This window comes from Zalophus californianus, chromosome 6, assembly GCF_009762305.2.
Source record: "Zalophus californianus isolate mZalCal1 chromosome 6, mZalCal1.pri.v2, whole genome shotgun sequence".
Classification (NCBI taxonomy): domain Eukaryota; kingdom Metazoa; phylum Chordata; class Mammalia; order Carnivora; family Otariidae; genus Zalophus; species Zalophus californianus.
In genome coordinates this window covers 1,857,836-1,872,250 of record NC_045600.1, presented here as the reverse complement: position 1 = coordinate 1,872,250, position 14,415 = coordinate 1,857,836, and the positions used below count along the sequence as shown (strand labels likewise).

General features: G+C 45.2%; 1 protein-coding gene across 3 annotated transcripts in view; it reads left to right on the top strand.

Moving 5' to 3' along the window:
* TDRD9 (tudor domain containing 9) overlaps positions 1-14,415 on the top strand; it is a 115,184-nt gene that overhangs the window by 15,175 nt on the left and 85,594 nt on the right. For all 3 annotated transcript variants that reach the window (XM_035728297.1, XM_035728298.1, XM_035728296.1), the window contains exons 2-3: positions 5,501-5,607; positions 13,968-14,065. In XM_035728297.1, the coding sequence (XP_035584190.1) occupies positions 5,501-5,607; positions 13,968-14,065 (205 nt within the window). The remainder of the gene's footprint in view (positions 1-5,500; positions 5,608-13,967; positions 14,066-14,415) is intronic.

Sequence of the window (14,415 nt, the reverse complement as noted above, 5' to 3'; positions counted from 1 at the left end):
TGTCAGACATGGATTGTTATGGAACATAAACCAGGTTCTTCTCAGGGCCCTCTGCAGTCTGGCGGCACCCCTTCCTACCTGGCGTCCCCTCTCGCCCCCCCCCCCCCCCAGACTCTGCCTTTCAGGCCTGACTGTCCCGATGCTTGTCGTGCTGCCTCTGACCCTTCAGAGCGGCTCACACTGACTCTGTCTTTGCAGATGTTTACTCTTTCTCTTTTCCACTTACCCACATCATAATTCTTGTTTCCAGGGCCCTGTTTAAATACCACCCAGTGTTTTTCTTCTGTCTGAGGGAAGACATCAGCATGTTTTCCTTGGCTCTGTTGTTCCTTTGAACTTACAGAAAGGTTGGTCTGTGTTCTTGTTCTCTCTGCTCCCTGTTTTCTAGTCCTTTCTGATTAGATTCTGCTCTGCCCTCCACTGGAATTGCTGGCTCTTAGTCACTCAGCAGAGTGTGATGACTGTGCTGTGGCCTAATGCTGGCTAGGGACTGGGGCTGCTGCAGTGGGCGAGACAGACCTAGTCTCTTCCCTTGTGGAGAGCACCTTCCGGTGGGAAGACGGGTAGGAGCAAGAGCCGTCCAGCAAGCTGGTCACAGATCACAGATGGGGGGCGGGTGTTTAATCCGCTGGAGGCCTCCCCACTTCCATGTGGAGGTCAGGGAAGGCCTTTCTGGGGAGGGGGTGTCCTTTGAGTGGAGATTTGAAGGTAAGTGAGCTACTACACAGAGAGCTCCTCGAAGACCATCTCCCACCCCCAGGACACTTAGTTGGCATCTGTCTTGCCATCGTGACGACTGCTCAAGTCCAACCCTCACAGAGCTTTTTCTTACCAATCAGCTTACATTCAGCACACCTTCCTCTGATGGGTTAATTGTGTAAACCTGTGTTTCTAGTGCTCAGGGTATGCTACTAGTATTATTATCAATTGTATTTTTTTCTGTCCTAGATCCTGAGATTGTTTGATTGAAATAGAGCCCAAATTTTCCAGTCATGTTCCTACTACCATGTAGATGGAGAATGTAAATATTTGTAGATCAGGGTAAGAAAGTACCTTTGTGGGGGCGCCTGGGTGGCTCAGTCGCTTAAGCATCTGCCTTCGGCTCAGGTCATGATCCCAGGGTCCTGGGATCCAGATCTGCGTTGGGCTCCATGCTCAGCAGGAGGCCTGCTTCTCCCTCTCCCACTCCCCCTACTTGTGTTCCCTCTCTCTGCTGTGTATCTCTCTGTCAAATAAATAAATAAAATCTTTAAAAAAAGTACCTTTGTGTTAATCCTTCCTGTTTATTAGGCTATGATCAGATTAACTTGGATTTTATTAAACATTTTAGTAAGTTGAATAAATGAATTGTTTGTAATGAATTAAAACCTTAGGATATTTTGTGTGGAGGACATAAAAGTTAAACTATGAAACTGGTCAGTTTCTTTTTTGGTCATTGTCATTGCCTTCTCATGTGGTGTCCAGGAGCATTAGATAGCAATGAAGGGAAGACTTGTCACTGTAAGGAGACCGTCGATAGCCTGTTTTTAATTCCTTTGCTACTGGATTTAAAGTTCTGGATTATTGGTTCTTCTTTCTTTCGGCTGGTAAAGATGCAGTTAAGGGGCACATGGTTTCGGCTCAGGTCGTGATCTCAGGCTAGAGAATGGAGCCCGGCATCAGGCTCCATGCTCAGCAGGGAGTCAGCTTATCCCTCTCCCTCTCCCCCCAATAAATAAATAAATAAATCTTAAAAAAAAAAAAAAAAGATGCAGTTAACATTTGAGGAGACGCTAAAACTGTGTTAAATTTCTTTTCCCAGTGTTATTTTTTCTTTAAAATATTTTAATTAAAATACACTGATTCAGGGCGCCTGGGTGGCTCAGTCGTTAAGTGTCTGCCTTTGGCTCAGGTCATGATCCCGGGGTCCTGGGATCGAGCCCCGCATCGGGCTCCCGGCTCAGCGGGAAGCCTGCTTCTCCCTCCCCCACTCCCCCTGCTTGTGTTCCCTCTCTCACTGTGTCTCTGTCAAATGAATGAATAAAATCTTAAAAAAGAAATACACTGATGCATGTACCTTTTAAAAGGTAAAAATCACGTTTATATTGGGTTGTGCATATGTTCTTGATTTACAGGAATTCTTAACGTACTCCAGTGCCATGCACTGCAGATGTTTTCTCCTGAGTGACTATTGCTCTTGCCCTTTCTAGAGACGTTGTTCATCAGCTTAAATGACAGTTTAGCTTGTTGATATTGTCCTTTTTGACTTTTCCTTTTCGTGCTCCTGTTTATGAAGGCCTTCTCCAAAGTTCTTGAACGTTGGAGAGCATTAGCTTTTGGCGTAAAAACATAAGTGCCTGGGTTTTGAATCAGTTTGGAATTGATTTGAGATTGGTGTGAGGTGTAGGGTTTCTAAATTGGTAGCCAGTATCTTAAGTGGTCATTGCTCCATTCTGGAGATTTTCCTCATTCTTTATATGCTGAGTAGTTGTGTGTATCCTGGGCATTCTGATATTATGGGACTTTGGGGCTTGTTTAAATCCTCTGGGGAATGCAGCTGAGCAGCTGTGTTCAGGCAGCAAGTTCCTGCCAGCCTTCTGTGGGGTTCGAGGTCTCTGGGTTTTCTTTTCTTTTCTTTTTTTTTTTTTTTTTAAGATTTTATTTATTTATTTGACAGAGAGAGACAGCTAGAGAGGGAGCACAGCAGGGGGAGTGGGAGAGGGAGAAGCAGGCTTCCCACTGAGCAAGGAGCCAGATGTGGGGCTTGATCCCAGGACCCTGGGATCATGACCTGAGCCAAAGGCAGACACTTAACCATCTGAGCTACCCAGGTGCCCAAGGTTTTGGTGGGTTTTCAGAGCCATTGCAGTGCTGTCTGGGTCTGTCCTGCTGGGTGCCACCTGCTGGCTGTTCTGTAGTTAAGCCCTCAGTCTTCAGTCTGTGGTGAGCTGTTGGGGGTCTGTGCATGCTCTGAAGCCTTGGGGTGAGCCCAGTAGCTTATGGATGGCCTTGGGGGGTGGGTCTGGATTTCCCAGGTACTCTCCTATCCCTAAGGCAGCTCCCCTTTTTGGTCCTTTATTGCTCTGCTCCACCCTGCGCTTCCTGCCAGTACATCTGCCTGCATTCACATCTGGGGTCAAGCAGTGGGAGGACCCAGGAGGAAAGTAGGCAGTGAGGGTCTACCCTACCCTCTGGGAGATGGTGTTTCCCCTCCTCAGAGTTTGAGGCTCTTGCTGACCCCTGGAACATGAGAGAAAGGAGAAAAGAGAAAAACTGGGGACTGCCCTCACTTTGAGCATTTGGGGTCCCCTTTCTTGCTCCATGGGGCACAGGGGAGCTTCTGGGGTGCTCTGTCTATGCTGGACCTGTGTCTGCATTTGGCAGACATTTGCAGTGAGTTCAGCTCAGGGGATGGCAGAGTTAAACAGTGGCAGGCGCGCCCCTGGTTTGCCTGCTGGTGCTCTGAATTCTGGTCTTCGTCCCCCGTCTGCCGTCACCTGTGCTTTCAGAGACTCCAGTAACAGCCCATGTGTTCCATCCTGGCTTGGTGGCTTCATTTTGTGGGGCACAGGGTACAGTGTGCGTGTTTGGTCTTCCCAACAGCGGGAACCAGGGAATCGTTCTTGACTCTTGTTTTTTCATACCCAGATCTAGTACACCAGCATATTCCAGTGGTTCCCCCTTACCTGTTGCCCCTCTAGTCCAAGCCACCTTGTCTCTGGCCTTGGTTGTTGTGCTAGTATGTTAGGTGGTCTCCCTGCTTCTGCCGTGTCTGCCCCTGTCACCTCACCCTGCTTCAGCTGCTCACAGCCAGCCTGTTACCATAGGAGTTCGATATTGCTATTTCTCTGTCCCCGCTTAAAACCCATTTCACTCAGAGCAAAAGCCAAAATCTTTGTAATCAGCATCTGCCAGCAGTCTGCCCCCTGCCCTCCCTGGGAGCCATTCCACTTCCCTGTCCTTCTAGGCTCCCCCCACTTCTTCTGGCTCCTTCTGTCTCCTGACTCTTGCTGGCACACTTGCCTCAGGGCTCTGGCTTTCCGGGGTTCTCCGTCAGGAGGTCTTTCCCCTCATAGGGCTGCTGCACGGTCCCTCTCTTAACTTTGTTTTGATCTTTGCTTTAGTGTCACCTTATCGTCAATTAACACTGCAGCCACCCTCACTCCATCTCCTCTCCTGGCTGTATTTTTCTCTGTGGACTTATCTCTAACATACTCTTTGTTTTCCTTTATTTTTCTTTTCTCAACCAGACTGGAAGCTCCATGAGAAAAGTCTGCCGACTGCTTTGGGGGGGCGGGAGGGGCAGCAGGAGACAGAAAGAGGGTCTTAAGCAGGCTCCATGCCCAGTATGGAGCCCAACGTGGGGCTCAGTCCACGACCCTGAGATCATACCTGAGCCGAAATCAAGAGTCGGGTGCTTAACTGACTGAGCCACCCAGGCATCCCTGGCAGCTACTTTATCCCGTGTTTAGGACAGTGCCTGGCATGGAGTCAGCCCTTAATTATTAATTTGCTGAGTGGATTAAAGAGCGTCAGGTAAGTGGTGACCAAAAGAATGCTCCTGTTAACTATGAATATCAGGCAAAAGTAGGATTTAATGCAAATAGCATTTTATTAAAGTAAATCTCCTATTTCAGGAATTGGTATTATACAGTCTTTTCTCTGACAGCAGGGCCATTAAATTAAATATTGAGACTACAAACATTATAATAGTATATTTTGCATATCACATTGCAGTTACCTTTTTTAACTTAACATCTTGGACTGGTTAACTTGGGCGTTAGCATCTCGGACTCATACCTACTAGTGTGAATAATAGCTGTGGTAGTCCTTAAAAAGATGCATACTAAGTAGGAGTGTGTCGTAGTTGAGCTTAGCCCTCCGTTGGGCATTGGTTTTCAGGGATTAACTATTACAGACACTGTAAAAATGTTCCTCCCTTTCATAATGTTTGGACCCTTCTTCCCTGGAGTCCTTTATACCTTTGCCTTTTAAGTTTCCCTCCGTACCCCTGATGAGCACGTATTCCCTTGTGTCTCCTCCACTTGAGTGACCGTTCCGTGAGGGCAAGGACGTGGTTTGTTTCCTGCTCTATCTCTAGTGTCTAGGGCAGTGCCTCGCATGTGCTGGGTGTTCAGTAACTGCTTGCTGAGTAAATGAGCGCTTCTGTGCATGTCTGTGCCTGCGATGTGGTGAAATACTGCTCCGTGGAAGACGCTGCGGGGGAAAGTGTGGCCCAGATACCGGCAGATTGCCCTTCAGGATAACAAATGGTCTTACCCATTTACCACTCTCCGCTGTGATCGGAGAATATTCATTCTTCCACTCTGAAGGAGGGAACAATGGTTTTTCACTGTTTGAATTTGCACTAAGTGGCGAGTAGATGTGGAGTGGAGCATATTTTCAGTTGTATGTGTTCTTCTATGATTTAGTGCAAAGGGAATTATTCAAGAATTCCTCTGGCACATGGGGTTTCTTGGCTTTTCGGAAACAGTATACTAACATTGAATATTCTTTGCAGGCCACTTAGCCGAAAGAGCTCAGAAGTGGAGTATATTAACAAATACAGACAGCTTGAAGCACAAGAATTTGATATGTATGGCAGTGATCAGTCAACCAGTGGGCCAGGTAAATGGGTATTTTTAAATATTGAACAATATGCTGCATTAGTTATTCACAAATAAAACATTACACACTTTAAAGTCTTTAAGAAATGTAATATTTTGGTCAAGAAAGAATACATATTGCTAGTTAATTCAGGATTTTTTTTTGAGGGGGTGAGTGTATATTGGGTTGTAAATCAGTAATTTTTTTTCTCTTTTAAATATAGTTTCTAAATAGTTTGTCTTTTGGAAAGACTAGTAATGGTCTTTTATCTTACTATTAATTAGAACTCCCTAAAATTAAAAAAAAAATTGTTAAAGATTTTATTATTTTTTACACCCAACATGAGGCTTGAACTCACAACCCCAAGATCAAGAGTCACATACTCCACTGTTTGAGCCAGCCAGGCACCCCTCTAGAACTACCTAAAATTTTTATTTAAAAATGATTACAGTTTTTTTATTTTTTATTTTTTATTTTTATTTATTTATTTATTTATTTTTTAAAGATTTTATTTATTTATTTGACAGAGACAGTGAGAGAGGGAACACAAGCAGGGGGAGTGGGAGAGGGAGAAGCAGGCTTCCCGCCGAGCAGGGAGCCCGATGTGGGGCTCGATCCCAGGACCCTGGGATCATGACCTGAGCTGAAGGCAGATGCTTAACGACTGAGCCACCCAGGCGCCCTCAAAAAATGATTACAGTTTTTTTAAACAACAAACACATTAAAATGAAATTTTAAATAATGCTTAAATGTATAAAGTAAAAGTTTCTTCTTACACCTCCTCTCTTCCCTCCACCCCTGCCTGCCTTGGGTGTAGCTGCTGAGTGTTGGGATCAAGCTGCTTACTTTCTGTGAGTGTGCAGCTAGTTATCTTATTAACATCAGTCCCTATTTGTATGACAGAAGTTAGCTTTTGATTTGTTGCTTTATCACAGACCTTCTATTAATTCAACTAAGAAGCCCCGTCTCCTGTCCTTCTACCCTGTTTACACACTTCCTCACACTTAAGGGCAGAAGTTGGGGTTAGAGTAATTTCCTTTTCTTTTTTAGCCTTTTTAAAAATTGCAAAATACAGTCCATATGTAATAGTACATTAACCTATATTCTTCTTGGGATTTGTTTGGGCTTCTTGACAGTACAGAATATCTTTTGCCAGTTGTGGAAAAATTCTGAGCTATTATCTGTGCCCCAGTGTCTCATTTAGTTTTGTTTTCTCATTGTTTGGTCACTGTACTGTGTTCAGGTTAATTTCCCGTTGCTTGTGTTTCACCTTAAGGTGAAAGCGTGTTGAGTTCTTTGCCTTCGTGTCTGCGTTGTTGCCTTACTGCACGCTTCCTTACGTGGGGTTCCCTCACTAGGTGCCCTTTGTGTATTTCCTCTACTGTCCCTTATTGTCCTCAGGAGGAATACTTGTCTGACGAGTCTAGTATACTATCACCAGAAGTGATAGTTCAAAATGTGTGTGCCCCTTGATCTAGTTTTTACTTGTGCTAAGAGAAGTACAGAGTTGTATGTGCAAGAACGCTGATGGCTTCGTTGCTTGTCTGTGGGAAGCCTTGGAGGTCTCTTAAATGTCTGCGGACAGAGGACGTGTAGTGGAGTACAGCACAGCTTCCGTAGAAGCACGAAAGAGCCCTACGTCTTCTTGTGCAAAGATACCCATCATCTCATCTTTCCGTTTGGGGAAGCGTATTAGTTTTCAGATGACTGTGATGTGATCCTTCTGGTTACACCCGTATGTACTGACCCCGGGGCATACCATATGGGACTGCTGTTTTCTGAAGGTAGCGAGGTTACAGATGAATGCCTGCCATTGGAAGTGTCTGCTCTAGTAACTTTTGACTTGGATTAATATTTGGAACTGCTCTTTGTTTCTTTGTGCCTGGCATCTTTATAGTTTGGAGCTTTTCACCAGGAAGTCACATAAATTACAGTTTTGACTCTGTTGAGAGGATTCATTCAGTGACCAGTGTTTGTTAAGGTGTGTGCCAGGGACTGTATGGGGCCATGGGAATATGATAAGTAATAAGACCTGGCCCCTCCTTGCACAGAGATTACCATTTAATCATGTAGTTACACAAGTAAATGCTTTTGGAGATAAACGCTCTGAAAGACAGCTCTATGGGGGCCTGAGACAAGGGTTTCTGACTTGAGCTGAGGTATCAAGAAAGTAACAGTTGAGCTTGGAGCTGAAGGATGATAGAAGTTTCCTGGGTGGTGTGGGGATCAGGGTGGAGGGAATGTATACAGAAGGTCTGTGACGGGGAGGCCTGGTGCTCCAGCCCTTAAACAGGCATTGTTGCTGGGGAATCGAGAGTGGAGGTGGGCAGGCCTGGGCACGGTCAGTTGTAGGCTGGGTAATAGCCCCCCAAGAGGTCCACATCCAAACCCCCTGAACCTGTGACTGTGGTACCTTCCAGGGTAAAAGGAACCTGGCAGCTGGGATTAAGTTAAAGAGCTTGAATGGGGTGATTGTCCAGGGGGCCCAGTGTCATCACAGCGTTCTTCCACAAGAAAGGTAGGAGGATCAGAGTCAGTAGGACGAGATGTGATAGTGGAAGCCTTAGTTTGGAGTGATGGCAGAAAGGGCCCCACAAACCAAGGAATGCAGGTGGCTTCAAGAAGCTGAAAAGGTATGGGAACAGATTCTTCCCAGAACCATCCATGCAGGAACCATCTATGCAGCACCTTGAGCTTATTTAAAGCTCATTGAGATGGATTTTGGACTTCGGACTTCCATCACTCTGAGAGAGTGTATATTGTTTTAAGCCACTTAGTTTATTGCAGGAGCAGTAGAGAACTAGCGTGGCTATACTGGATGGGGCTGGATGAGAGAGGCATGACCGGTGGCAGAGGCTGTGGGTCATAGCTAGGAATTTTGGTCTTGATACTCAGAGTAGCGGGAAGCCATTAAAGGTTCTAGGTTAATCCTGGGATGAGTGCGAAGGGAGGAGGGGGATGTTGTATGATTAGAACTGTGTTTTGGGAAGACCACCCTGGTCCTATTGGAGGGGGTCCGAGCGGACCCAAGGAGAGTTAGGAGGCGTGGTCCTGTCCAGGGGAGACTCCGGGGTGATGACCGGCTGACGACAGCAGGGGGAGCGGGCAGGCATGGGATGGACTGCACAGGGTGTGGTAATGGGTTGGATCTGGGGCGAGGGAGGGGATGGCCGTGGGGGGCAGGAAGGTGCTGCTCCACGTTTTGAGGTGCCTCTGGAGCACTGGGGAAGAGAGCTGAGGTTAACACGTGTGTGTGCACACAGCTCTTCCTGTGTCTGGGCTGGTCTGTATTAAAGCCAGGAGATCACACCCATATCTCCAGTCCCAGTCCCACACCACTGGGTTATATCCAGTTATAAAATACTTTGTTTCAAAACACTTTTGATTTTGGCATGATACAGGTGCTACTTCATCTAAGTAAGTGGTTTAAAAAATTATTTCTAGGGGAACCCTCTTACACTGTTGGTGGGAATGCACGCTTGTGCATCTACTCTGGAAAACAGTGTAGAGGTTCCTCAAAAAGTTGAAAACAGAGCTACCCTACGACCCAGCAATTGCACTACTGGGTATTTACCCCAAAGATACAAATGTAGGGATCCGAAGGGGCACCTGCACCCCAGTGTTCATAGCAGCAATGTCCACAGTAGCCACACTATGGAAAGAGCCCAGATGTCCAATGACTTCTGAATGGATAAAAAAGCTGTGGTTCATATATGCAATGGAGTATTACTCAGCCATCAGAAAGGATGAATACTTACCATTACATCGGTGTGGATAGAACTGGAGGGTAACATGCTGAGCAAAAGTAAGTCAATTGGAGAAAGACAATTATCCTATGGTTTTACTTGTGTGTGGAATATGAGAAGCCGCACAGAGGGTCATAGGGGAAGGGAGGGAAAACTGGATGGGAAGTCATCAGAGACGGAGACAAACCATGAGAGGCTCTTTTTTTAAAATAATTTTTTATTTTAAAATAGCTGTATTAAGGTATAATCAACATGCAATAAACCGCACATACCAAAGAGTACGATTTGGTAAGTTCTGACATCTGTACATTCATGACACTGTCGACACAGTCAAGGTAATGAGCACGGCCACCCCCTGAAAGTGTGTTCATGTTCTTCTCAGCTTATCCCTCCTGCCTCTCCCCACCCCTCACCCCACAACACACTCCTAGCCATGTCTCAAGGTAACCTGGTCTGTTTCCTAGAAATTTATATGATCATACAGTATGGATTCTCCATGGGAGACTCCTAACTCTAGGAAACAAACTGAGGGTCGCTGGAGGGGAGGGAGGAGGGGGGATGGGGTCACTGGGTGATGGGCATGAAGGAGGGCACACGATGTAATGAGCACTGGGTGTTGTATGCAACTGATGAATCACTGAACTCTACCTCGGAAACTAATAATGCACCATATGCTAATTAATTGAATTTAAGTTAAAAAATTATTTCTAAATATAAATCCTGAATGCACACTCAGGGAGTTTGTATAAACTGCATTAGAATTGTTTTATATAGTTAAAGGTAAATCATTTTTAAAAAATTGAGATCTAATGGCATTTCTGAATTGGTTGATCCTGGTCCCAAATTGTGAACTCCTGCAGTGTTTCTGTTGCTTTCCTTTTTTTTTTTTTTTTTTAAGATTTTGTTTATTTATTTGACAGCGAGAGTGAATGCACAAGCAAGGGGAGCGGCAAGCAGAGGGAGAAGCAGACTCCCCTGCTGAGTAGGGAGCCCGACACGGGACTCCATCCCAGGACCCTGGGATCATGCCCTGAGCCAAAGGCAGCTGCTTAACTAACTGAGCCACCCAGGTGCCCCTCTGTTGCTTTCCTGCAGCGGTTTTGAGTTTGTCCTGGGATGGTGTCTTCGGCTTGTGATTAAATGCTACTGCCCTTTTCGTGTGGTAATATTTTTAGTTGTGGTTTCCATCTTACTCATAGCTTTTCTTTTGGTTTTAAGAGAATGGCCTGTGTGGAATATATACTAACTACAAAGGGAAACACGTTGTTTAATTTTATATTCAGAATGCCATTCTGTACTTGAAAAAGTGATATGTAATGGTTAAGTCAGTAATGTAGTAATTAAACTTATTTTATGTAATGTACAGTGTCTGTATTTTAAGTAAAGAGATGTTGGGCACCTGGGTGGCTCAGTTGGTTAAGCAACTGCCTTCAGCTCAGTTCATGATTTCGGAGTCCCCGGATTGAGTCCTGCATCGGGCTCCCTGCTCAGTGGGGAGTCTGCTTTTCCCTCTGACCCTCTACTCTCTCATGCTCACTCTCTCTCTCTCAAATAAATAAATAAAATAAAATGTTATATATTCCAGTTCAAATCTATTATATACTGTTTGGAACCCCTAACTGCTAAATTTTTTGGTTAGATTTTTATATATGCTTGATGAGAATATGGTGGGGTGGCTTAATGAAGAGAAACTGGCAGTTTTTATGGTTTCCAATTTTTTCCAGTTCATGTAAAATATTTTAATATTAGGACAAAAAGATAAAAGGAAAATAAAAATAGTGAATTTTGAGCTTGACATATTTCTCATGGCACTTTTGGATTACACTTTGCCTTATGTAGTTTGCTGATTTTCCCTAAATTATCCATTTTCTTTTCTTTGAGAACTTAACCAATGATGCTTTTCCTGGTCACCTCCTTTGATTTTGTTGCTGATGCACAGATGAAAGAGCCATGTGGCCGTGAACATTTCCCTGTTTGGTTTCCTGTCCCTCTCTGGCGGTGGACTTGGAGGCAGGACTTGATTTGTGCTGGGTGTCCTTCAGCCAGTGACCTAGAAACGTCCAACTGTGTTTGTGTTCTCTGGAGGAAGGGCTAGGGTTTAGACAATAGAGTTAAGACTTTGAGTATTTTTTCCTGTAGGATTTCTGTCTTTAAGTAGCAACCTTCAAAATGCATGTAATCAAGGAATGTAAGTCACATCAATGTTGTCAAAGTAACGGCTCTGTTAGCACAGTGAACTGCGTCTTAAAGTCTCTTAGCAAACAGCATAGCTGCTGCCTTTTTTGTCATTCTAAGAGCCTTTGCCACCTTGGTGCCTCTTTGCAGAGTTGCTCCTGCCTTTCTCATTCCCACTCTGTCCACGCTGCTTATTCTTCTTGCAGTGGTGTTCCAGCTCAGGAGCTCCTCTGCTGCTGTGTGCATCCCTCTCCTATATTACTGATTGATACACCTGCCAGCATCAAGTATGGGAACGTGTTTGTTTTTCCTCTATTTTTATAAATATCTGATTCTTACATTTGTGGGTTGGCCTGGATACCCAGCCGCCATTCAGAGTTCGAAGTAATTTAATGAACTGTTGGAACCATTTTTAAATCAGGAACTGTCCACGCATTGAATTTTGCTCCACCTCAATGTTTGGCAGGTAATGTGGTTAATTCTAAGGACTCCTTAGTTGAGAGAGCCTTCTGGAGGGGTGAGACCAGGGGTAGGTGTACCACTTGGGAAAACAGGGTGGCATTGGTGATGGAGTTCTTCAAAAGATGAGCAGATTGATGGGAGGAAAGCGAGACAGGAGAATGGAAGAAGAATACATGTTTTTGAGAGTCCCAGAGCCAGTTGTGCACTGACGAGAGGATCAGAGAGCTGAGGGCAGGATTTGGAGAACCCTCCTGTGGCTGTGGCCCCTGGTGCCCTAGGAAGAGTGCTGTTGTCCACAAAAAAGCTACCTTGGTTCTGAGAGATTATAACAGGTCTCGCTTCTCTGTTTTTAAAATTTGGAACAAGTACTACACACCTCGATTCAAATATAGGAGAACAGCTATATTTTAATTATTATTAGACTAGTTATGAAACAATATGTGTATCAGGTGGGAAGGGACTATGGCAGAACACAGGAGGAGGAGATGATGGGGCAGAGAAATGAAGGGCTGGGAGGAAGGGGGGGCGTTGGGGGAGATACTGAGGAAGGGGAATGAGCTCTAAATTTGGAAGAGGTGGGAGCATTTAGAGAGTATTTGTTTTGGAAGTAAAAACTTATTTCCCAATAAAAGTTTGTGTCCTGGGGTGCCTGGGTGGCTCAGTCGGTTAAGCGTCTGCCTTCAGCTCAGGTCATGATCCTAGGATCCTGGGATTGAGCCCCGCATCGGGCTCCCTGCTCAGTGGGAAGCCTGCTTCTCCCTCTGCCACTCCCCCTCCTTGTGTTCCCTCTCTTGCTGTCTCTCTGTCAAATAAATAAAATCTTTAAAAAAAAAAAGTTTGTGTCCTGTGAATTTCGATGACTTTCCAATCCGTCAGGTGATGACTTGAGGTCCAGAATTTCTAGCATTGCTGGAGAGCGGGGGTATATTTATAGGAGGATGATAATGGTCAGAGCGCTGCATCATGCATCTTTATCAGAGTCAAGTTGCTCCTTTTCAGGATACCTGTAGTTCGTCAGTGGTATTTGGTGTCTACTAATTTATTTTAGTAGTAAGAAACTAACAACAGGGCGCCTGGGTGGCTCAGTCATTAAGCGTCTGCTTTCGGCTCAGGTTATGATCTTGGGGTCCTGGGATCAAGCCCCTTGTCAGGCTCCCTGCTCGGTGGGAAGCCTGCTTCTCCCCCCCCTGCTTGTGTTCCTGCTCTTGCTCTCTCTCTCAAATAAATAAATAAAATCTTAAAAAAAACCTAATAACAAATTGGTGCATTCTCAATTTGAAATAAAAGTTTGTTCTTTAAGCTAACCATTTTAGTACTGTCAACCTTAAAAAATTAAACTGCCAGTTATTTTACCAGCAAAAGAGATTTATCTGGGAATAACAGAATTTCAATCTGCGACAAGCAAGGTAGAGAAAAACCTGAGAACAAAGCAGAGGAGACTCTTTTTTGGGGGGCGGGGAGTGGGGTTGTTGTTGGGAGTAAACTGAGCTCAAAGTATAACTGGGCCGTGACCGTCTCCCATTGGCTGGGCTGTTGCAGGGGCGGAGGAAACCTCCCTTCCTCCTGCTGGGAAGGTAACATAGTATCCATGAGCAAGGGGCGTGTCTTCCCGTTGGGTCTGCAGTGGTCAGTGAGGGGGGCGGGCAGGAGCGCTGCTCCTGCCCGCCTCCTGAGGCCATTCCAAATGAGGTGTCCTTTACTAATTTTCGTGGTACCATTTTCAGGTGCTAGGTACTGTGCTTTGTAGGTCTTTCATCTTAGGAGGTGGTGCTAAGCCTACCACGCTGATGGCTGTGATGGAGGTGTAAGTCTGCTCAGCTTGTGTAAATGATTAATAGTGGGTACTGAGGGAATTTACTGGTTACCCTGCTGCATTGTTAGCCTGTAGAATGTACTTTTACATTTGTGTGTGTGTGCATGTATATGTCGTATATAATGTTGGGTTGTTTACCTTCTCCTTTTTCAGATACTTAATTGTATTTGTTTGTCTGAATACAGGTCCAGGGCCGTCTTCGGCTAAATTAAGCAATGTGACATGCATCCCAGAGACAAATTATAAATATCCTGATTTGCCTATAAATCGATGTAAGGAAGAGGTAAAATTATTTTTGTCATAATATAATTCTGCTGTTTGAATAAACGTCTGAGGCCCAGCTTTTTGGTTTACGGTGTGAAAGTGATGAGGTGCCAGGCCAGCACACCTGGCTTGTGCCAGACTCGGAGGTGGCCAGAGCAGCATGTGCCCGGGCCTCATAACAACCGTGTTATGGTCTTCCTTTGGGCTGCACTTTGATTTGTTCAGCCTTCCCTCCTCTGAGGTAGCTGGAGGGAAACACCGCTGCCGGGCCCAGGAGCGCTGCTGCTTGGAAAAAACTCACTGCCAAGTCTTTTTGTAAATTAATAATGTCCCCTGGCCACAGTTCTCTCTAACGTTCTACTGGCCTAT